The sequence below is a fragment of the Simochromis diagramma genome, unplaced genomic scaffold (assembly GCF_900408965.1).
Source record: "Simochromis diagramma unplaced genomic scaffold, fSimDia1.1 OVJJ01000802.1, whole genome shotgun sequence".
Lineage (NCBI taxonomy): Eukaryota > Metazoa > Chordata > Actinopteri > Cichliformes > Cichlidae > Simochromis > Simochromis diagramma.
The window spans coordinates 12,126,959-12,152,349 of NW_024387492.1; the positions used below are offsets into that span (position 1 = coordinate 12,126,959).

Consider the following 25,391-nt stretch of genomic DNA (forward strand, 5'->3'; position numbering starts at 1 on the left):
GTACATACTCGTGCCTTAATGCGATCTATGCAGTTTCACAACATGCCACTCTTCAATGGCAAATATTACTACAATGTAAAAAGAAAAAAGTGAGTGATATGACTGCTTTTATGAGGAAGGATCACACAGTGTGATGAGACTGAAACTGGACACTTCATAGTGTCGTTCAGGTCATGTTTTTCAGGTCATTGTTGGAATTTGCAGAGCCACAGCTATAACAGTTCTTATCATCAAAAAGAAAAAAAAGCTCCACAGACCTGCTCATTACTAAAGAACAGAGATAAAGTAGATAATTAGATAACATAAGGAGGCATTTGGAAGCCAAATATACTGTATAGACTCAAAACAGCGCTATAATGAGACTGAATATTTGACTGATATTTCTCCAGAAACATGAGATGTTTAAGTAGGTAATGGTTTGTCAGCACCATGTTTACAACTGTTTTCTGGTGCTCCAAGTGGCCACAGAAAACATACAATATATAGGCAAAAGTATTGTCTTAATCTTTGAATTTGTGTGTTGTCAGTCCTGTTACAACAGATGTGTAAAGTACAGGGTCATGCAGTCTCCCTTTACAAACATTTGTGAAAAAATAGGTTGTTCTAACAAACTCAAATCAAGTGATGAGCTGTAATAGGATGCCACTATAGGCTCCTATAAGTGGCAGTACTTTTGTCCAATAGTATAAATCTACATATAACAAAAAATCTTTATGTACTGAACTAGAGTTTGCAGCCAAAAGTTTCATGGTTTCCATTTTTAGTGACCATTCTGCTGGATCAGTCTCAGAATCATTAGTGAACATCTGTTGATCAGTCTACATTACACCTTAGGAGCAAAACAGGATGTTTTGGCGCAGATTTCCACTCACTACACTAAAATATAGACATAATATGTTAGTTCAAAGACTTAAATTACTTTAGCTTCTCCCATATTTTAAGTTTAATATTACAGATTTCTATATGCAGGATATACCCTTTAGATATACAAGCATTTACACTGCACTCTCTTTTTCTCCCACTTCCTCCAATTAGCTGTGAGTATATCTTTATGTGGGTTACTGTGAGTTTAGTCAAGAGACAGCTCAATTTCTTATTCATATGGATGGAGGTCTTACCCTGCTGTAAATAATAACCGGAGCTCTGTTTTATTTTGTAGAGGAGTAATACATTTTGGACCTTGATTTTGGTTTTTGTATCAATAAATAAATGCACGACCTTCTCAGGTTGCACGTTGACAATGTGCCACAAAAAAGAAAATATACAACCACACCTTAATTGGATCATAATAACTACGTTCAGGAAGGACATTTTATTCAGGGTCTTTAGACTTCATCCTTAACTATGGCCCCCTACTGTCTTTTAACTGTTCTTGCGTGCTTTCTTTGGCCTCTCATACCCCGTCACCTCATATGGTTTCACAAACAGACTGAAATGTTCTCTCAACAGAAATAAAAGCAACATCTATGTTACTATTCCAAACACTACGTAATGTTAAAGGTCCTTTTAATAGGTGCCTTTTTGTAATAGCATGTAGACTCTAGCCACAGGCTTTAAAAATAAATTACAGCATTTCAAGAACATGATCAATAACTTCTTTTAACTGTGGATGTTTTCATGGTGAACATATGGAGAGTTTGAAAACAGACTGTTCTGTAATTAGTGCAAGACAGACTTCATAAAGTGAGAGCTATTAAGTAGGCTGACTAATGATAGTCAAAATTATTGCAATATTCAAACTACAAAAGCATCAGTTCCTTCGTGTCAATAAGGTTCCTGCTTCGCTGTGGACTCCAGATACGCCTAAACATCTGCAGAGCAACAGAAGATGTTGTACAAGAGTTTGTAAAGACTGAGTTTGTAGTTTTCCTCATGGCGTGTCTATTGACTTTGTGGAAAAATTACTGGGAGTGCACCTTTAAAGTAGAGTTGTGGCAGCATGAAGCTGTTGTAAAAGTTTTGTAGTCACTGTGGCCAATGAGAGTCAAGGTTTATCTATTCTGCATGTGAATGAGCTCAGAGCACAATTAGCTTCTATATAAGACATAAATAAAAGCTTTACTTTAACTTACTGACAGATTTAATGCAACATGTCATTATCATTTAGAATGATCTTTGCAAGAAGCATTGTGAAGGGAGAGATTTATTGCTGTGTTTTTATCAGTCATGTCAAGCCACAGTGAAACGATAGCACAGCTTCTCTCTCGGTACACGACGACTGTCCTGCGACTACACACCTCACATAGCCATCTGAAAGCTATTACTTTCCCGAGTCCAAAATGGAAATCATAAAAGTTAAGGCTGCTGACCTCAGCAGAGAAGGAAGAGTCTTTTGGCTCAATGTGGAGACTTCCTCTTTCCTATTTATTAGTTTAATATATCTTAGGTCCTCTTTAGCAGCCTGCCAGTTTACTGATATGCGTTTCATCAACCATCCAACATTGACTTCCCCTTCCTGTCCTTGCCCATGCTTGGTTTGTTTTGTATTAATCTGGCAAAAGCAGACATGGGACAAAAAGTATTAACTAATCATTTTCAGCAGTTGTGTGAATATGCGTTGGACTTACTTCCAGATGGATGGAATTTGCCGCATTGGGCAAGAAAATGAGCATCAGGATATTTGGACTATTAGAATGCAAATTTATGCCTTACTAGACTAATATTACAGCTGACATTATATGAACTTTCCTCATACTGTTTCCCAGTGACTTTTGATACACATCAGACTTACACACGCCAGTTTTTGCCTGTGTGATTTTGGATTTGTTTGGGGGTTTTTTTTGTTTTTTTAACAAGCAGAACAAGATAGTGTGTCTCTGTAGGGAAGTGCTTCAAGCAGTGAAAAATGAACACATGAGGAAAGTAAAACATTTGGATCATCCACAAGCACGGGCCTCCACAGATCCTAGACATGTGGACACAGCCTTACAAGCACCCTATAGGCACATAAATCTACTCACTGCGGTGGCAGATGATGTATTTCAGCGTATGAATGCAGAGAACAAAAGCCATATGACCACATATTGAAGCCTTTACCAGCCGAAACCCACGCAGTTTAACTGTCTGAGGGTTGATGAGTTGATACTGACATGTGCTAGACTTTCGGCATTCAAAGAGGGCCAGTCATCTGGGGAGGTGGGAGCGAGGCCAGACTTCAGTGGTTCCCTCCAAATCCCAGTTTGACTAGGAATTTTGTGATACTTGAAGTATTCACAGCTGTAGGTTCAGCTCTCCTTTCCAGAATCACTGAAAACAAGTAAAATTTTAAATGGAAAGGACAGGGAAGGGACAGTCAGATGAGCATGTGGCTAGAATCTGACTTCCTTATTACAACTCAGAAAAGAGAATTATAGTTTTCACCACATTTGCAGAGGGAAAATAATAAATCAAAATTGGGTAACCAGAAAAAGTACTAGAATCTTGTCATGTCTTTTATTGTGTGCATTTACAATAAATATTTTAAAAATTACCAACATTATATATTTTTTCCCAAATTTTCTATATTAAGAAGATATCTTCCTCAAATTTATGTTATTAAAATAAGTAACCTAATCCTACATTTATTCTTTCCATCAGCTCCATACGTAAACTACATCCAGAAGGACCCGGGAGCACCTTGCTCTTTAACAGAGGCTCTGGAGTACCTTCAGGTGGACATCCTGGAAAACTTAATGAAAAATGACAGCCTGGCAACCAATCACAACCAGCCTCCCAAAAACAAGCCTCATAACTTCACTGTGGTTGCTATGGAAGGCTGCCACTCCTTTATCATCCTAGACTGGGCCCGCCCTCTCAAGGATGATATGGTGTCAGGTAAGAAATGTCGTTAATCAAGATGGTTCTGTTATTTTACAGTGACTATGCATCGGTAGTTTTGTTTTGTTGGCTTTTATACATATTTTATCAGAGACATTTCCACGTTTTTTGTTTTTTTTAAATTAAACGTGGTGGAGCAGAGGGGACCCCCGTGGGGGCCACATGGGAAAAACCTAACTATGAGATATTTGTTTGAAAATTCAGCAAGTTCTAAAATTTTTATTGTGAACAAATCTCCCAACTTACTACTAACGAACTAACAAAATGCAGTGTTAATGACAGTCATAAATATGTTTAAATGTATTGAATCACAAAAGTAAAGACCAGTGTCTGTGTTTTAAATTCACCTTTGCACTGCATGTGATTACATTATTTGAGCGTTATTATAAAATGTTACTAAAGAAATGAAATGAAACTAAAGCTTTGAAAACAGGAAAGCTGTAGCGGATTTAAATTTGGTGATTGTTACCCTAAAGGTCGTCACGTCTCAATAGGTTTCAGTGCAGTTGAAACATTTTCCGGCAGATCGTTCAATGTGTGCAGAAATCACACATACAGTAAGCTCTTCACTTTTAAACTGACCTCAGTTTTGTGCGCAAGATCATCGCCCGTGACGACCAAGTACTTTTAAGCAGTTGACAAGTCAGCTGAAGAGACGGACCAGGAGCTTGCTGTTGATTTTGTTTGACAGTTTGTCCCCCGAAGTGAGAATTTTAGTGAGGACTTCTACTGTTCAGTATTGAGGCATCTGATGGGAGAACTTTCAACAACAACAACCGGAGCTGTGGTGCACTCCAGAGTTTGATTGTGTGGCAGATTAGAGCACACTGTGAATACAGCTGTTTTTTGGCAACAAAAACTACCCGGACCACTAATTAGATCAATCAAATCAGTCAAATTCCAGCAAAGTATTGCTGTGTTTACATTTTTCTGTGACATCCACACCTGTTTAATACATAGTCTGTTTCATCATATTCTCATCTGTTGGGCTTCAACAGATACCTTGAACATGTTATCAGCCTCCCTCCAGACTCACATTTTAGAACTCAGTCCAGCAGCTTATTGGGAATAAATTGTGAAAGCGCAGACGGCGTAGAACACTTGGAATAGTGTTCCTAAACTCCCACCGCTTCTCAGAGAAAACCAGAATTCATCTGACCTTGAAATTGACACATGGAAAAAGGGAAAAGAGAGGAGAGTGGAGATAACGGCCTTCTGTATGGGCTATCAGAGGTAGCAATCTGGCCAGCAAGAGAAGCAGTATGTTTTCTTTGGCAGGCAACCACAGACTCATGGTCATGCAGTGCACAGGTTCATCATCTGATGTGTATAACAGATAGGTCTGTGCTGTCACTAGTCTTTTCTTTCCTTGGATTCTTACCCACTGTTCTTGGTTACTTAAAGTTTTATTAGACTTTTGTGCCTTATCTGTCTGTGCTTTTTTGGCATCAGTGATTACTATTTCTCCCATTTAAACTGTCCTAAATAATAACTTCAGATATCTACTTTTTTCTTGCCCACAAATCTTATTATAGAAATGAAAAAAAGGAAGAATTGATCGCAATAAGAAGGATTTTCCGTGTGCACAAAATCTGATGTAGTTTCTTCTTTAGTATTTTGTTGACCTCCATTGTTGTCACAATTTCCTGTGTTTCCTTTCCTTTCCTTTCCTTTCCTTTCCTTTCCTAATGGTCTAGGCTACTATATATTACTCTAGATATACAATATACATTAACTGGCATATATATATGCGGGATTAGTTCACACATCCAGAGCTAATCACAAAGGGCTGTTTTTGTAATTAGGGAGTGTTTGCACAACCATGCATTATGACTTGCGGGTCATGGCTTTTTTAATAACTATTGCATGGAAACAGCTGTTAGCATCTGGTTTTGTGAGTTTTCACCTGTACCCAACTTCTGGTTCCATTTACTCTGATGCATTGAGGGCATTTTCTTTGAAGGCTTTAGACAAAACATACACTTTATTCACTGAATACTTTAATTGTTGCTTTTGGCTTAAAGAACTACCTTCAAGAGACACAATTTATACCCATAGTAGGGGAAATTGCCCTCTATAGATTACACAGACAGACAGCAAAAGCAAGGATACTACTCTATCAAACCTCGATTTAACTATGCAAAAGGAATGAGGAATAAAAACTCAACAGAAGAAAAACAAAGTAGCTAGTATTTCCCTTCTCATCTGTCAGCAGCCAGCTGTGTTGGTCCAGCGCCAGTAAAAACAGAAAGTCCTGCTCAAAAGTCCAATAGAAACAGTCGGTAGTTTGACGTGCAGCTGAACTGGTCTCCATAGTTTTAAAGTGAGTGATCGAGGGCTGTGTGACCTCAGGTATTCACCGGATTCTGAGGATTTGTCTGTGTGTCTGAGAAGAAGAAGAAAGCAGACAGAGAGGAAGGCAGGCTGGAAGACAGTCGGTATGAGCAACAGAAAATGCAGAACTGCAGATTTTCTTTATAGTGTTTGAGACCACCTACTCCCACAAAGGAATAGTTTGACATGAACTGTAAATATGAAGCTGCCACCAGCCACTAGGAGGCTTAACCTCATCACCGCAAGGTTGGCTGGGCTGCCAGTGGAGACTTGAGGAACTTATTGCATGCTGCCAAGAAATTCTGGTATATGGCCCTTATTTTTACACCTTGGTTTTGAACTGTGTCAGGTTGGCTCTTTCCATATGTTTCAGTCTTTGTGCTGTGCTATGGTAACCAAGTTCTGGTGGCCAAAAAAAGAAAACAAAAAGGATGTAGGTCTATTTCTCAAAATATCAAACGTTTCCTGTTATGCTGACCCTCAAATTGATATAAACATAAAAATTCTACATCTGCTTTAGAGATTTTCATTTTAATGACTAAGGAGACCTGCAATTAATTTTGTGTTATTCTCTGCAGGCTACATGGTCCAGAGTGCCTCATACGATGACATCCTCAACAATAGGTGGTCCTCTAAAGCTGCCACTGGGACACACCTGGCTGTGGAAAATCTCAAGCCCAACTCTAGGTAACATATTTTATTGTGTATGTTTACAGTATGTTAATGTTCTCTAGATGCATTTGCACGTACAATGTGTGAACATCCAAAATACTTTCCAGCTGGAGCAGTGTACAAGATCATCTCCCATGTGGGAGTCATAAAAACAAAAGAAGTTTATTTTACAAACAAAGACTTGCTTAGCTGCATGAATCTTTTACCTTGACCTCTGCGTGACCAAATATGCATGTTGCCTGTGTGTTCTGTGTGATTGCATGTAGATGTTTTTGTTTTGTTTCGTTTGGAACGTGGCTGACTGTGATCAAATTAGTTTTATATTATTCAAAGCATGTAAATTTTATGCTGTAGTGGCAGGAAAAGTCTTTAAAGTGGAAAACCAGCAGTTTGGTTAAGAAACAGATATGAATCTTTTTTTGTGACGTGCAGTAAAACTCAGATGAGACCCGAGAAAATTCAGCGGAACATAAATACAGCACATATTATCTGACACTTGCACAGAGATACAGCCATCTCGGTCTGTTTCAGTTATTAGAGCATGTTTCCACAGCCGTGTGTTACGAGACATGGGTCATGGCTGTCAAAATAAATGCATGGAAACATGAACCCAAGACAGAAAGAGAGTCTTGGATTCCTTTGTTGTTCACCTGTGCTTTTAGGGGTTTCTGCTAAAAGAATTTACGATACTCTAAATGGTGCAGTAACTTATACCTAGTTGCAGTAATTTAAAAATAGATTAATTTTTTCAAAATCGATACACAAAGTTTATGTGTTATTTAGTCAGTTGATGCATTTAGGCCATCCAGATAATCTTCAGCAGTTCTCAATAAATGTAGTGATTAAGTACTGGCAAGTGCAAGAAGACACAAAAGTGAAACTACTTTATATCCTTTAGCAAAAACAACATGTGTGAACCATGCATAGTTCAAATGAATGCTATTAATGGACACTAAAGGCTTTTATATAGTATATTGCACAGTCTAAAGCAAGAGTCTTTTTAGGTTTGTGAACTGTCAAAAAAACAGATGAACACAAAAAGCTTTCCAAAAGTATGCAAAAGGTTTTTATTCCCGCCAACCAGTTTATATCCAGGATCACGGAATGGTTTATGGGATAGTGTTGGCATTTCCCATGCTGGAGGCTCCTTCATGGTTTCCAGAACTACTGAGCAAATTTGTATTGCATTGACTAACAGCATAACTGCATATAAGTGAAACTTATCCTTCTTTTTGCATCCACAAGTTTCCCTCTTTCTATCAGTGAGTCATGTGGTGGGTAATACTTTATAATAACTACACAAGCATTAATAAGTTATTAGTGAAGACCTCAGATGGGTTATGCATGAATTTTACAATAAATATTTCTATGTTGCGTATTGCTTTGTGCTCTTCGTGTTGTGTCATTTATAACAGCTTTGTAAGGCATAAATAGGTTCACTTTAGAAAAACTCGTAACTCCTTTAATAGACCATGAATTACAATATTAGATAAGTATTTATAAAACCTAAATTAACATTCTCACAAATAACTGATACCTTAATCATTACATGTATAAATGTATATCTATGTACTCTGTTAATTACTAAGACTTTTTAAATTATTCCATAAACCATTACAGCTCCTAAAAAGCTATTTTTTACTTGATGTAATACTTAAAAGTGGTGAATCCATCATTTGTAAAGTATAAAATGCTGACATTAGTCCCTTTATATGAGCTTATTTAGCAAGAACCTTTTATGTCTGTGTTTATAAATGACATATTACAGAGAAGTAATGCTTTATAAAGGATGACTTGAGTATTTCCTAATACCTTACTAACCCTTAATAGTGTGCTTTCTTTTAAAGTATTGCCATATAGTGCATACATAACATATATATTCTACTTCCATTGTATATAAGGTTTTTTTAAATGTAAAACTGGCTTTCGTCAAACAAAAGTCTAGCAGTTTTCACTCTAAATAGCTAATGAATACCTGAACTTGTAAAAATGGAAATCTGCAACCATTTAACAACATGTAGTAATTCATTTAAAGCCTTTTTATGCATAGAAATTGACAATTTTCTAATTTCCCTACTTCTGGTTTTCTAAGCATCTATTTCTCCTGCTGTATGTAAGAGAAGTTTACAGAATACAAATTGGTTGTGAATTTCTTACATATGTGAATATTTTTGAAACAGTTTAAAATTGGCTTTTGTGGGTTCATCTTGTGGTTCAGCTGTCATTTATTATGAAAAGCATATTATGAGGCCAGGCCAGATTTGGCTTGAAAGGGTACAACATGTGCAGTTGCCACATAGAATTTCTTTTTGAATGAAGATCTCTGCATTGAAAGTTTCAAATAGCAAGCATCTTTGGTCCTTGATACTGTATTTATTTTCACAATGTCCTTTTTTTCCTACCCACTCAGATTTCTTCTCGTCTTTCTTCTTCCATGACGTCATCTCTCTATAGCTGCATTGCTTTCTTCTCTCCCTCTCCCGTGACATAATTTGGTGAGCCTCTTCATATGGCCGTGGTGATTGGATCCAGGCTTCATGGCTGTATGTGTTGAAAGTTTTTAGACTTGAAATTGACAGATGATGAGCTTACTGTGTGTGACCTTGCACAGTATACGAAAGCTCACGCGCACACATCATGCACAGTGGAAAAATTTGCAGTCTCTCAGTGTTGTCACTGCTGTTTTTTTTTCAAATGTGACAGGACTTTATAATTCCTCAACCACCTGGAGATGAAATGAGATCACTGTTTGGCTTTGTTTTGCACTCTGGCAAGAAAGCTCGTGACATCTAGTAACGCTTTTGGGTGACAAATTTCTCTTTTGATTAGAGTCTCTCTCGCTTTCTTTACTTTTCCACATCCTTCCTTTTTGTTGTCATTCATTCTTCTACTTTCCTCTCAGCTGTTAACCTTTGCTTTTATAGATGTGTCTTTTTCCTCTCAACAATCCCTTTTGCCTCACCTCAGTCCTGCTCTCCTTTTCCCTTGAACGTGAGCCAGAGAGCCTTTTTATTGTGCTGCGCTCACTTTGGATTCATACAAGCATAAATCGGGCTACTCTTAAATCTTAAAAAATGTCAAGTGATCTGCTGCGATCGTTATCATTTTCCTATTTTTAACCAGTAACAACAAACAGGTGGAGTGGCACGTTAAATGCTAAAACTTTTATTAAAGCCACACTTTGTGCTCTGTTGTCATTCAGGTACTACTTCAGGGTGCAAGCGAAGAATGTGTTTGGTGTGGGACCATTCAGCGAAACGCTCTCCTATGTTACTGAATCAGGTTGTATTCTGTCATCACCTGCAACTGTAAACTTTGAGATACCCTAATGATTAAAGTTCAGACTGACTCTACATTTTCCTTCCTTACTGTACAAAAATAGAAGAATAATTCTCGCGGTTATATTCAGCGCACAATATTCACACAGAGAGTCGCCCTTGAAGAGAAGCCGACTTGCACATGTACACTGCATTACACGGTCTATTGGTTTTTCTTTCCCATCATCAGGTGAATGCATTAAACTTGATATGCAGTCTTTTTCGCCCCTGGTGTTTACTTTGTTTTTTGTTTTTTCAGATGACCCTCTCCTCATTGAAAGACCACCTGGTAGGTCTGCACACTAACAGCACATTTCCAACTTAGAGACAAGTTATACTGAAAAATAATGAAAAAGTTACAGTAATTTAGGATGGATTTTCTCTTCCAAAGCTTTCCTTATAATAGTAACATAGCTAATGTTGAACTTCTGTGATAATTAACTGGATATTGTGTTCACTATTTTCTAGTGTGTGACAGTTGCGTTTGTCTGTTGTTATTCTTTGTATTTATGTTTATAACAATATGACCCCAGGAGTGATCTGGCCACAAGTGATTTTTCATAACAATGATATTTTGACTTGGTTTAAAGGCAATAATGATGATAAGTAAAACATTTAAATGCTTCTGTGTGTAGGCAAAACATATATTCATCACTTGATGAATTCCTGAATAATATAACACTTGACATATAAAAAAAAAAGAAACCAAAAGGCAAAAATATCAAAGAACATTTTAGGTAGAAATGCAACTTAATGCTCTTCTTCCTCTATTCCTTAATGCAATCAGGAGGCGAGCCAATCTGGATTCCCTTTTCTTTCAAGTTCAACCCAGTCCACAGCAGCTGTAAGGGCAGCCAGTATGTCAAGCGGACATGGTACAGGAAGTTTGTGGGTGTGGTTCTGTGCAATTCCCTACGATACAAGATCTTCATGGGAGACAGTCTAAGAGGTAAATATATTTCTGATGCTTAAAAATCTGAAATAAAGACTGTTTCTATGGAGGAAGAGGTGTGGCAGTCACCACCGACTAAAGTGTGATCACACAACCAATGATAAAGGCTATTAGGATGCAAAGCACATAGCCACAGACCTGCAGTTATAATTGGTAATTACTGTTCTTTGCTAAACCTTTTCTTTTTGGCTATTGCTTCCACATGGATATCATTAAATATTTAATTACATTAAATTAATTCAGTTTTATTTAATAGCACCAAATCAACAGTTGCCTCAAGGCCATTTATATTATAGGGTAAAGATGATAAGATATTTGCTTTCTCAATATGAGAAAGCAAACGACCTGCTATAAGAAAGATGACAGTGGGAAGGAAAACCTCCCTTTTAACAGAAGAAAGAAACCCGCTAGGCCCTTCATGAGCCTGGTCCAAAAGGAAAGTTTAAACCTAATCTCAAAAGTAGAGAATGTTTCTTTCTCCCAAACTGGGACCTGGTTCCAAAAAAGAGGAGCCTTAAAGCTGAGGGCTCTGCCTCTCATTCTGTTTTCAGAAACAGGTCTGAAAGAAAAGTGCTCTATTCAGGTAAAACGCTTCTATAGTTTGCCTGGCTCTGCCATTATTATTACACCATTTGGCAAGATTTATTATGAATTGCCTCCCACCATAGCAATGGGAAATGTTATAATAAAGATACCTCTCCCTTTTACCCACAGACCCATTTTACAGTATAGGAGATACATTTGGCCAGGGAGAGGACCACTGCCAGTTTGTGGACTCCTACAGGGATGGAAGGACAGGCCCAGCCTACTTGTCAAATAATCTGCCCACAGCACAAGGTAAATAAAAACAGACTGTGCATATTGTTTTAAATTTGCAGCCTGCACTGTTAGCCCTTACTTATCATTTGTTTCTATGCCGTCTGCCTTTCTGGCTCTGTAAAGGGCCAGCTGGTTGATTTATACCCATGCAACATATAAAGATGCAGAATATTGTTTGCATGAATGCTCGTTAAAGTGATTTTTGTGTTGTGTTTTAGCCCAAATTTCACATGCTTTTCATTACCCCAATTTTTCTAATTAAACCATAAGATCTTAGATTAAAGTCATGAATTGCTGGTAGTTATTAGTTTCGGGTCATTTTGGTACACCATGAAAATGCTTAAAACTTGCTCCATATAAGCAGTTGACTATATTTATGGTAAGTATGCAATCTTCTAAGGGTATTTTCTTATATGCGTGTTTAAGGCAATTTAGCATTGTGGCATCAGGCGAATGTACGATTAGGAGTGTGGTGTGTGTGTGTGTGTGTGTGTGTGTGTGTGTGTGTGTGTGTGTGTGTGTGTGTGTGTGTGTGTGTGAGAGAAAGAGAGAGAGAGAGATGTGGTGCTGAGCAACCACACAGATGTGTATCAAACCCACCCCGTATTATATATACAGCTGTGATTGACCTGGCAAGGAACTGACCAGTTGGGAATATGTATGAATGGGAGAGAGGCCAGTCACATTGTGCTGGAGCAAATGAAACAGGTCTCAGATTTGTCTAATTCCCACATTAATGGCAGTTATCTCTGAAAGTTTTACAATGTAAGAAATGATCAAATTCACAACCTCCGGGGTAGCAGCTTCTCTGTGCTGCGGTGCTGTCCTTTTCTATCAAACATTACTGAAACAAGAGTAAATAGTGCATTTGTTGTGGACTATTTCTATTACTATTGTGGAAGGAGTACCTTTGCATCAGAACAGGGTATGTAGGATTGCCTAAAACACCATATCTATTATGCTCAAAGAATATGCCACTCTGCGCCACAATGAGAGTGTCTCTGATGCGTTCACAAAACTGCAGTTCCATAAAAATAGATGCATTTGATAAATTCTCAAATAGTGTTATTGTTTTCAAATTCCATTAGAAACCAACTTACATGTCATTTGCCATAAACTCATGTCCACTGATGTGCCAGTGGAGAAATGCCATTCATACCTGTATAGGTTTTGACCAGCGCTTTTTTACTACTCACACATTGCATTGTTGCACATTATCTCATTTTGTTGTGCAGTTTAATGGATGGGGATGCTTCTATTTATTTACCTGTCTAAATGAGGATGGCTTTTAGCTATAAATAACTTTTTCTCTATTGCAGGATACTATCGTTCCTACAGACAAGAGCCAGTTACATTTGGGGTTATTGGCCGACGCACGCCCCATCCATTTGTGGGCTGGTATGAATGCGGGGTGCCCATTCCTGGAAAATGGTAACACAGTGAGAAGAAAAGACATTGTTGGGCAACTGTTCTGCATCCTGCTGCAGGCCTTCACCTTTTCCGGCCCTGCCCTAAAAATGGACTTTTGCCTACCACTACAAAAAGACACCGCTTCGAATTTGTTACAGCTTCACACAAAAGGAGAATATAGTACTTTTAAACAATTCAGTGTATATCTTTACAATGCACTTTTTATATAAAGCAGTCTGTATATGAGGGGAAAAAAGAAGCATGTGTGCTCTTGCTTAGTTTAACTCTTGTCTCAGAGTGCCCTATTTCCAACCATTCCAGTGACAGGTCCCCACCCAGTGTTATTTATTTGACCAGTAATGCAGTGACATTGGACCAAAGAAGAAGCTGCAAAGCAAACTGTAAGAATGGGCACTTGAGGTGTGTATAGGTCATTTTTAATCATGACATTTGTATTTCATAATGTAATAGCTTTATTGTGTTCATAAACAATCATACTGTTTTTACAACTTTTGGTATTCACCAGAATCCATTAAAAGTTACTGTGTAAGTTTTGTATGTGTACGGACAAAGAATAAAAGACCAAATATTTGCTCAGGAACTGTGGGAGATTTAATAAAGGTGGTATGGGAAACATAGCAATCCAAAAACATGAATCATATTGTACTTTCCTCTCCTGACACATTCTTCTCTAGCAAAAGCTTTTACACATGATCCAGAGCTACTTAATCAACTTAATGGAAGATCAGAGTATCAGATACGGTTTAGCTGAGCCAGTTGGAACACCACCTATTATAATCTCAAAAACAACACATTGTGGAGAGCAGCAGGTGCACAAAGAAAAACTGAAAAGCAATCATAGTCAGTGAAAACTAGTCAGCTTCGACATGTACCTCTGTGTATTGCAGAGTTCTGATAATGTGATTTTACTTGGAATTTAACATTTAATCCAAAATAGAATTTCTGCGTGTTAGCACTACATAGTTAGCATTATATAGTTAGTATTATGTGTTTAAATATTGCACATTGTTGCATTTACACTCACCAGTCTTTGCCTTCAGAATTGCCTTAAATATTCATCTTCATGGTATAGATTCAAAAAGATTCTAGAAAAATTCCTCGGGGGTTTTGCTTCATACTGACAAGACAGTAACAAAGAGATCCTTCAGATATTTTTGTTTTGCACGTCCTCGAAGGAAATTTCCTACAGGCGCTCTTTTGAACTGAAATCTGGTGACTGTACAATGAAATCATTGCCATGTTCAAAAAGCCTGTTTGAGTTGATCTGAGCTTTTGACATGGTGTGTTATCCTGCTGGAAACAGCCATCAGAAGATGTGTACCCAGTAGCTATGTAGAGGTGGACATGGTAGGATGGAGCCATGCTTTCATGTTGTTTCTGCCTAAAATTAGAATTATGCAAAAGTAATCAAGACTTTAACATCAGGCAAAATATTTTCAATCTTTTGTTACCCAATTTTGGTGCAAATTGTAGCCTCAGGTTCTTGTTCTTAGCTGACAGTAGTGCCACTTGACTTGGTCTTTTGGCGCTGTATCTTACCTGCATCAAGGTTTGACTTGTTGTGTGTTCAGAGATGCTCTTCTGCATCGTACAGCTGAAAGCAGTTTTACCTTTCTCCTCTGACCTCTGGCATCAATGAGGTAATTTTACTCAGAGAACTGCTGTTCAGTGGAAATTTTCTCTTTTTGGTCCATCCTCTATAAACCCTAGAGGTGGTTATGTGAGAAAGTCCCAGTGGATCAGCAGCTTCTGCACATCTGACACCAACACCTTAAATCACCTTTATCCCTGCCTGCACACACACACACACACACACACACACACATATATATATATATATATATATATATATGTATATATATATATATATATAAATGAAATAGCATAATTTCATTATGATTACATTATTTATGTAATAAAGAGGAAGAAAAAAGGAATCACTGATGTATCTGAAATGTATACTTTGTTACTTTGTTAAATGTTGTTTGTTACCAGCCCCTGACTTTACTTTTGATAAACTACTACAATGTATAATTTCTTCTTCTAAACCATTGTATAAAAATGGGTGATTGAACACAGTTGTATTTATATTTAAAGCATCAGAATACCTATTTTTTTTAACCACAGCAGCTTGATGTACAAATCACATCTCCAGGGTCGGATTTGGAAAGACTTTCAGTAAGATTTTGTTGAGCCAATTACCACTGGTATACTTTGGATAATGTAAAAATAAATATTAATCTAATTATCTGCCTATCTTATTGTTACAAAATTCAGAGAAAGTTTTTTCAAGGAATCAACTTTATTTCCATACTCAAAACAATCTGCGGTGCTCATATTTTGCTGTGTTATTTGAGTGGAAATGATTCTGCTTCTTGGTGAAATAACTGACAGAAGAAAACTTAATCCTAAGTGGGTCTGTGCCACAATAAACCTGGTGGAAAGTATTTCACCAATTAAGCTGAATGAATAGAAAGCTTTCTTTGTATTGATTGCCGATTATTCAGTGCTGCGTTTTTTTTTTAGATTTTGAGGTGAATTTTTTGTGGTTCGATTTATTTTCCAACAGCAGAACCACAGCTACTCTTTTGAGAGCTTGCCTAAAAGTCATTGCAAACATTTTTCAGTCATTTGTGACTGTGTAAGGAAAATGATGATATTAACCATCTCTGTGTCAGAGGAAAACCAAGTACTACTCTTATAAATCCCCATCGTTCTTATGAGAATGGAAAAGACTTTTTCTAACCCTGCAAGATGAAAAAGATTGAAATCAATCTTTACTACTCATAATACTACTTTGGCCATCCATCCATCCATCCGACCAAAAGCCCAGACCTGCTTCTCCCCAGTCACCTCCTCCAGCTTATCTGGGGAGATACCAAGTCATTTCCAATTCACCTGAGATATAAGGGTGTCCTGGGTCTGCCCTGGGGTTTCTCCCAGTAGGACATCCCCGTAACACCTCAGATGGAGTAGGAGCTATACTCTGCTTAACTGCCTTACCCTGTACTTGTCGACAAATCAGCATTCAGTCAAAGCATAGTGTCATCAATGTCGAGCACTGTACAGTTGGGATTTTGGAGGACTGCATGGAAGCACGTCCGCATTGATTAAAAACCCCTCTCTAGGCTCACTGTAGGCAAACGCATCACTTATTTTCTTGAGGCAGTCATTTTGCTTCCTTTTCAAATATATCAAAGGTCCAAACATAGTCTCTTATCTGAGGAGCACAGGCGGTCAATTGTTGAGCTTGGCTCAGATTTGTTATGGCAGTCAGATTTAAAACACAATAAATGCATCGTGAGATCTGGGAGGGCAAAAATATTTCCCCTGGCCAATGACTAAAAGATAATGGATAATGGTTTTGTTTTGGAGTCAGCAGACCAATTTGTCAACACTTTAGTGGGTGGTTGTCAGATTTCGAACATAGTTTCCAGGTACACTGTGTGGTTGAATGCTTTTGCTACCATGTGTTTTCAGTGAGTGATGAGAGTCTCTTTGCCCCAAAATATTTTCATTGGCTGCAGCTTGTATTGCCATTTGGCCTGAATGGAGAATATTGCAATATTTAATTCTAAGCACATTGGGGAACTCCAGCCTACTCTGAAACCTGAGATGGCCATTGAGACAAGACATTTCAATATCAGTCTTTATCTACAAAAGACGTTTTTGATCAAGGAAAAGATCAGAGGTTTACAGAGACAGATGAATATATTGCTTTCAGGGATACAGTGTTAGAGAAAGATTTAAATAACTGAGGCCTGTCATAAAACATTGGGCTATTGTCCACACATTAGCTCACTAAATGCAGCCAGTTTGGAAAACTGATTCCATATGCAATACCAGTGTGTAAAGTTACTTTTTGATGTTAGAGTGTATACAGATTTATAATGATTTTATAGAGGTGATAGGGTATATTTCAAGTCACAGCTACCTTGGATTCTTTAAGATAAAGTTGTTGTGATGGATGTCCTTGGTAGCAAGCAAATTTACAGTCGTGTGAAGAGAAAGAACACCCTTACTGCTTCCACAGAAATTAAGAGGGTAAGTAGCAGCAAGAATATGCTAATCAAATACACTGGTAACAGCAAGCATGAGCACCTCCATAAGAGGAGAGGTTTGGGCCAGTTGATGTTCTGAGGTTTACCCATTTCCATAATCTTCCCAGCAGTACGCATCTCAGTAACATAACACAAAGGTCAGTCTGTGCAATGCTCAAAGAAACTGCATAAAGAAGAAAAGCTACATCTTAGATGCTAAAGACCTCAGTAAGCGTGACAGTCCTATTAGCTTATGTCAATACAGCTATTGAAGTCTGAAGAAATATTGTTTTTCTGGAAAAGTTGCCAAGAGAAAGCCACTTCTCTCTAAAAAGAACATGGTAGCCCAGTTCAGGCTTGCAAATTTGTATCTGAACAAACCAGAAGCCTTCTGGAACAATGTCGTAGGGCAAAGGAGATCAATGTAGAGACATTCGTCCATAATGCTCAGTGTCAAAAGCCTAACAAAATATATCAGCCCCTCATACCAACTGTTTTAGTGCTAGCTTAAAAGCATCAAATGCAAATCTTTAACACAACATAACACTTTCAAATAAATTATGGTTTTACCTCACTAACCTAGCTAACCTATCAGCCAGCTAGCTAGGGCTAGCTAATATCTTAGCATATGCCCTGCTGGACTACTAACCTCTGTTACCCATATAGGCAGTCCACAAACTTTTGTTAAAGAAATAAGACGGTAAAAATAAAAATGTATAGAGCTATATATTTTGAATCTCAATGAGTAATAAAAAGCAGTACAAAAAGATTGGCAGATGACATCATACTGACACACATACACATCATACTGGGGTAGTTAGCAGCACTTGACTTTAATTTAATGTCATTACAACAAAGGGTGTAAGGAATGGAAGTGGCAAAGGCATGAAGTAGTATTAAAATCCAAACAGTGAAATACATTCATACAAAAATCTCCAAGCTAATCTATTGTGCCAAAGGAATTTAATTTATCTCATATTAATAAATATTCTTTTGATCACAAGACTATTTGACTGTTGATGGTTGCAGCCTGGTGTCGTTGAGTGAAGTTAATACTGACAAATGTCTGTTTAAGACCACATTTACGTCACGTATACAGTTGTTTTCATCAGTGCAGGGTGGCCTTGTTTGTTACTTGGGGCAAAAAATGTGCCATGCATACCAATGGCCTTGACTAAGTTTGGCTAACCAAGTGCTGCTGTTACTTTGTCTCCTCATTAAGAATTTACTTTCTCACTCTGCAGCATTAGACTTTGGACTTAGAATTGAAATGTAATTTACTGCATCTGGTTCGTTCAGGACATGCAGCCAAAAGCTGACATCAGAAGATAAAGAAGGGATGAAGTGGTGGTCGGTATCACCCATGCGCACATAGACAAAAAAAGTCACGCACACACACACACACCCATACACAAATGCAGCCTTTTAATTTTGTTCAAAGATGTTGAAATTTTGCTTTTTTCAGCCAAGTAAACGCTGCGACACCAATCCATTATGACACGCCACTGAAACATCATATGTCAGCTATTTTACAGTGTTTGGCACAAACTCTGTAAGAGTTTTCAGTTAAGGTCTCTGCACAGAGCAAACTGCTGATCCTTTTTTATAAAAAAGGGGCAAAAGGCCATGCTAGCTTGATTGAGTCCAGACCCAGCTGACTTTCCACACGTGGCTCTTGCATTATAAATTTAGCTACTTCTTAAACCAGCTTCTCAGTAACAGTAAGTTACCCCTCCCCTGCCATTGCTATAGTGATTTAGAAAGAGCTCATTTCAATATATTTGGATGTAACACTTAATAGTTTAATTGCAGAAACATTAAGAATGTATAAAGAAACAAAATGTGGTTTCAAAAGAATGCAGGTCTTCTGACTGTTTTCCACATGCAGCTTTTTTTGTTTCTCTTTGATAGAAGTGGGTCACACGCTACTTGGACTGGAAAAAGTTAGACTTCATTCTAGAGAGCTGAAATCATCGCAAGAAGAACGAGTTGAAGGCTGAGGAAAGAAAAGCAAAAAGAGCAGAGAAGGGTGTGAAACATACTCAGAACAAAAAAGTTTACAGGCAATGTCATGTTTTATTTCTTTTATTTGTGTATGGAAATATTTAGGCAAGGAGCATTTAATAAGTTGATTTTTGTATGATATGATTGCAAGAACTTTGTTTCTCCTTTGTAATCAGGTAGCAAATCACAGCATGTTTTAAGTTACATTAATTTCACACAGTAATAAAGTAGTAGCTGCATTGCACTGAGGGGAAACTGCCATCTGCCTTTTGCTTGAAGTTTTCTCTACCTTTAACACAACTGCACATCACTGCCAAATGGTGACACCTGAGAGAAGCACATGTTCTTTGATTCAAAGTGTCATCAAAAAGTTTTCAAATTAACATTTTAGAGTGTAAAACCTGCATTTATTCAGTTGACTTTGGGACTGATAAGCTGACTACCACTCCATAGAGTTTTGGTCTAAACTGTATATGATGTCCTAATCTATCCTCCAAACTTCCACACTTAGGCAGAATGAAGCACTTTACCTCTTTGTTCTGGGAGTGGCTCCTTGTAACACCTTCTTAGCAACTGCCTATAAGCTCTTTTAGACTATTGTTTGGACCATGACCAGGTCCTCAACATATTTGCTGGCAGTGTAGTCATGTGTGAGAAAACACCACCATCTGCCAAACACTAATACCTTTGTAGAAACAAATCCTGGCATCTCTTCACTGACATATGGAAGAAGACCTTAGCAAACAACTGAAGTACCCAACCCAGATACCAACATGGCTGTAACCAGACATAATCATTGTATTGAATCCATGCTGGGACCCCGATGGGCAAAGAAAATTAAAGAAAGCATGCCAGGTACCATGAACTAGCAGATGCACGCTAAAGGAAAGGCCGGCAATCCCACTGTGAGCCGGTGCAGGTTGGCTGCCAAGGATTTGCAGGGCGTTCACTCTGCAAAGCACTTCTATTGCTAGGCATCACTGGAAGGATAAAAATAGGGCCATAGATCAAATACTGAAACTGCAGAGAAAACCAAAAGGTGGATTAGGATCAAGAGTGCGTACTTGTGGATAGCTCGGTGCTGGGATCCATCCTGGTTGGTTGGGTCTCCTGGAAAAGCCCGTCTGATGGTGAAGGACCTGAAACCCCTGATGAGTCCAAGTTACGAGGTTACCCCACCAAATCTGTGAGATGTATCTTTCATCAGTGCAACAAGATGTACCACCGTCACAGTCAAATGATATTGCCTATTTATTTTAAGTCATTATCAAGCTGATAGCATATTATTCATTTGTAATCATGTTTTTTGACTCATTTTTTAATTTAAGTCCAACATGAACTTTCAATTGTAGTTCTTTGTCTTTACTAACTCCTGAAGGTTATGCATCTACCTATTAAATGCCCTACTCTGTTCAAATGTCCACAATGTGCTGTTTGGAATGTAACCTTAGTTTCATGGTAAATCTACGAGCAACAAACTACTTGGGGTTTCTTTCTCTGATATATTTATTGCTGTAATTGTTTTCACCCTACAATGGAATAATAAGTTCTTTATAGATTTAAAAAGTTCAAGGTAGCTTTAAGCAACTCAATAAAAAAATGTTACCTGCATCAGAAAGGAGGCCATGCTGGCAAGGATGAGGACATGCAATGAATCATGGTACTGGAGATCACAAACAAGAGCCATAAACAACAGAAAAACAGAGGAAATGCCCTTCCCCTTTGAACAAGGTCCCCAAATCTCTCAACGAAATAAAAGATCTGGGAATTTTTCAATTGCTCACAGACATAATATTTACCAAACTCCAAGATGACATAATATCCAGGACACACTGACAGAGACTTGGTTGTTTTGCTCTCAGCTCACTGTTCTTTTAATTGGGCTTGGATTAAAGTTGCGGCTCTGTTTTATTCACTGCTCTGAGCTTGTTGTAAAAGTGAGTTGGGCCTATGAACCCAGCCTGTTTAGCCTTGAGCTTTGAGCCTTGTGATTGTATCATTCTCTTGGCACATAATTCGGCCATACATAATCCTGGGAAAGCTCTGCAGGAGGGACGAGCAAGGTCAGTGCAAAGGAGCGAAAAATCATTCTTATCCTATGAAATGATTGGCACTTGGTCTTTTGTTATCTCCATTTAACAGACTGAGTTACACAGAACGCATTAAAGTCCAAAATGTGAAATATGAACCTCAGTGTCTCATTTACTATAAGAAGAGGTATCTTTATTTTCCTATTTTTTTGCCAGATGCTTGCTGTAAAAGGTTTGCTTTTGGTTTATCTCTATAATGTACAATCTTAAGTGAGATAAGATGAGTAACTGCAGTAAATATTTTTTTTCTAAATGAAAAAATCAACTCAATCTGGGGGCAGAAATCAATGGAAACTGGAGACTGTGGAAATCTTTAAGCTTAGTTCCTGTTGCCAACATTCATCCAATCCACTTTTAAACAGTTACCACACTCGTAAAGGAATGGTGTATCGTTTTATGTGTGCAGCACGAGCGTGCACACACCCAGACACAGTGTATCCATAACTTCAGAGGACATCATGCAGTCCCCACTCTAACAATTTTCATCATATCCCCAGCCTTAATACCTAACTTTACATTACAATAACCTCAAAATGTGCATTGACCTTAAAATCCAAGTATTTATATTATGGGAACTTGCTTGTTGTCTTCATAAGAAAGCCACGTTCCCATCATGTGATTGTGTGGACAACACAATCACATAAGAACCACAATCTAAAGCGGTAAAATTCTGATACTTTTTTTAAGGGAAACTAATATCCGAGATAATCAGGTCATGCAGAGAGAAAGTGCTCTATATCCCGATTCTGTCAACGGGTAAACTCATTTTATGACGTGGATGTCTAAAATTACTTTGCGCGATGGAAATAAAGCTGGAAAAGTAGGGAAGATTTTAGACATCATTAACTCAAGGACAGCAGGGTATTTTCTTACACTTAAGCTTTGACATTCATTGTTTCTGACCGTCCTGTGTGCCTGTGTGTGAGGTCTGATGTGCTTTTAATGTTGCTTGTGAGTCGTAATATTCACCGACAATGACACATACCAAAACACGTATGCTGCTCGTAAACAAGTGCTGATGCATTAATGCATGCAAAAGCACACCATTATGACTCCACAGGTCAAGGCAAATATGCGAACAAATCCTCCCTAATCCAACGGCTTCTGGATAATATTCACTTTTTTGGCTATTAAACCACAACAGATGGATTTAATTTAGGGTTGCTGGGTAATTATTATAATTATTTGCGAGCTACCTAAAGCATTACATCATGTTATGTTACACATGTTGGTTATATAGATCTACAGTAATAAAGCAACAGTGAAAGGCCTGACTGTTTGTTTTTACATCCAAAGTCCATTTTAGACACTGTGATTGACTAATGAGGCTCCTAACATCTTGACTGCCAGGACTGAGAGGCATTTTAGCTGCTCCAGCTTAGTTTAATCTTTGTAAAGTGTTAGCTATTAGAAAATCCATTTCAAGGAAACAAGGAAACAGCACTGAAGCTCGAGTGAAAAGAAATAAAGCTACTAATATCCCATTTCATTGAGAAACGCTCCAGACAGACAAAAGATGTCACATCTAAATCATACAATTAGACCACTCTAATACTAGCAAAGAATACTAGACAGTAATAAAAGGCAAGCTTCAGTTTTGTCAAACTTGGGTCTTGGCTTTGTAGTCATGCCAATTTTTCTAATTAGTTTTAATGCAAAACTCTGAAAAAGGGAGAAACACAGTGGTCACACACGCCCAGCTCAACCAAACTATGCAGATGAGAAAATAAATGCAAAAGTCTTACTCAAACTCTGCATTGTAAATATGTAAATATTTAAAGACAAGCATCCTCTTGCACTGTTGACCCGCTGTACTTTCCACAATTGTGTACACACGAGTTTGGGTGTGTTCACGAGCCAGTGGTTCAGATTATCTGGCTGCCTAGCTAAATTAGACCCACATTTTAATAAACCAGAATTTGTCATTAGGAAGAATGATCTCAGTGTCATTTGATCTATTGGCAGAAATGTAACGTAAAATTTAAAATTACGTTTTTATTCATGCACAATCACCTCAAAATATCACTGTTGTGTTTTTGTCATTTAAAATGAGCCTTTTATACCAAAACAGGCAGATAGCCGTGTTGCACGGTCATGTTGTTACAAAAGCCCAAAACAGGAAAACTAAAGAATGACTACAGAGAGGATCTTTCACCTTTTTAGCACCTTTGGGCGACCGTGGCTCAGGGGGTTGAAAATCGCATCTGTAACCGGAAGGTCGCCGGTTCAATCCCTGGGCTCTCTGTCCTGGTCGTTGTGTCCTTGGGCAAGACACTTTACCCTACTTGCCTACTGGTGTTGGCCAGAAGGGCCGATGGCGCGATATGGCAGCCTCGCTTCTGTCAGTCTGCCCCAGGGCAGCTGTGGCTACAACTGTAGCTTGCCTCCACCAGTGTATGAATGTGAGAGTGAATGAATAGTGGTATTGTAAAGCGCTTTGGGTGCCTTGAAAAGCGCTATATAAATCCAATCCATTATTATTAGCAGAGGTATTTATGTGGTTGCGACCCAGTTATTTTGATTCACTGTATCAAGGGTACTGTTGTTGTTTCACACAACAGAAAATCTCTACTTTAGTGACTTTTTCATATTCAGAATGAAGTTCCTTAATGTTAAATATTACTATTTATCTATCCTGTTTATCCCAGAGAATACAGTAAGCTTTAGATAACTGTCCCTGGTATCAATTTTCTGATCTTAATTTAACAGGAGTAAGTGGGTTTCTCAAAATGTTCACCTACAGTAGTGTGGAAAAGAAAGAATAACTTATTCCGGGGATATAAGTCTTGAAATGCTGTATTTCAGATATCTGATGCAACATTCTATTAATTTAACCAATGTTAAAAAATGTTGTATTCCAAACAGCTAAGCATAGAGTACATATACAGTTTTGAGGAGAAGAAGTTTTTAAACGACTCTGTGCAGTCCTGTGAAAAAAAAAAAAAGGATCCCCTTATTGAATTAGTAGGGCAAGTAGCAGCCATAAGCTGCTAATCAAAGCACTTCATTGGCTGATCATCAGCAAGTTTGACCGTCTCTATAAAAGCAGAGGTTTCGGCAGTTTGTTGGTCTGGAGCATTCAGGTGTTAACACAATGTGTCCATTCCTCACAGAAATTATAAAAAACCCAAGAGCTACATCAAAGTTCATGACAGCATAATTAGAAAATATAAATTGCTTGTTTGGAAGGGAGGCAAGGAGAAATCCTTTGTTCCTCTAAAAAGAACATGGCAACATGGCTTAGGTTTGCAAACTTGCATCTGAACAAACCACCAGACTTCTGGAACATGACAGATGACACCAAAGTGGAGAGGTCTGGTTAGAATTCACAGCACCATGTTTGGCTGAAACCAAACACAGTGTATTGGCACAAACACTTCATACCAACTGTCAAAAATGATGGTGGAGAGGTTGTGATATGGGTGTGTTTTAAGGCAGCCATGGGACCTGGATAACTTGCAGTCAGTGAATTCTCCCTAAACTCTCTATATTAAATTATTTTAAAGTCAGCCTGCCACAAATTAGGACAATAGTCCAGAGCACAGCAATAAATCTACAACAGAATAGCTGGAAATGATCAGATTCAAGGTGTTGCAATGGTCCAGCCAAAGTCCAGACCTCAACCTTATTAAAATGCTGTGGCAGGACCTTAAGAGAGATGTGCATAAATCAATATCTGCCAACCCTAATGAATGTTTTCTGTCACACCATTCCTCCACAATGATGTGAGAGACAGATAAAGTCATACAGAAAAAAATTACTGCTAAAACGAATTGTGGGGTGTATTTAGTTTTTTTGCAGGACTGCATAGAGTCGTGGGACTCTGTAATGTGAGTTGTGAAGCGTGATTAAACAAATATTTATAAAGTTTAATCCAAGTGAGACTGCTTAGTGCCAAAAAACCAAAGGTGTATTT

The 25,391-nt window shown here is 38.0% G+C and overlaps 1 protein-coding gene and 1 long non-coding RNA gene across 6 annotated transcripts in view; one reads left to right on the top strand and one right to left on the bottom strand.

The window, feature by feature from the left end:
- fndc1 (fibronectin type III domain containing 1) overlaps positions 1-15,204 on the top strand; it is a 41,265-nt gene extending 26,061 nt beyond the window's left edge. For all 5 annotated transcript variants that reach the window (XM_040017700.1, XM_040017704.1, XM_040017702.1 and 2 more), the window contains 7 exons: positions 3,577-3,813; positions 6,729-6,837; positions 10,025-10,104; positions 10,399-10,428; positions 10,927-11,088; positions 11,806-11,928; positions 13,230-15,204. In XM_040017700.1, the coding sequence (XP_039873634.1) occupies positions 3,577-3,813; positions 6,729-6,837; positions 10,025-10,104; positions 10,399-10,428; positions 10,927-11,088; positions 11,806-11,928; positions 13,230-13,345 (857 nt within the window). In that variant the 3' untranslated portion in view covers positions 13,346-15,204. The remainder of the gene's footprint in view (positions 1-3,576; positions 3,814-6,728; positions 6,838-10,024; positions 10,105-10,398; positions 10,429-10,926; positions 11,089-11,805; positions 11,929-13,229) is intronic.
- A 4,287-nt stretch (positions 15,205-19,491) lies between these two features.
- On the bottom strand, positions 19,492-21,224 carry LOC120725060. The gene is made up of 3 exons (XR_005694043.1): positions 20,992-21,224; positions 20,450-20,569; positions 19,492-20,365 (listed from the first exon to the last, which is right to left on the bottom strand). It is a non-coding gene; the product is annotated as an uncharacterized LOC120725060 (long non-coding RNA).
- Between the last annotated feature and the right edge of the window lie 4,167 nt (positions 21,225-25,391).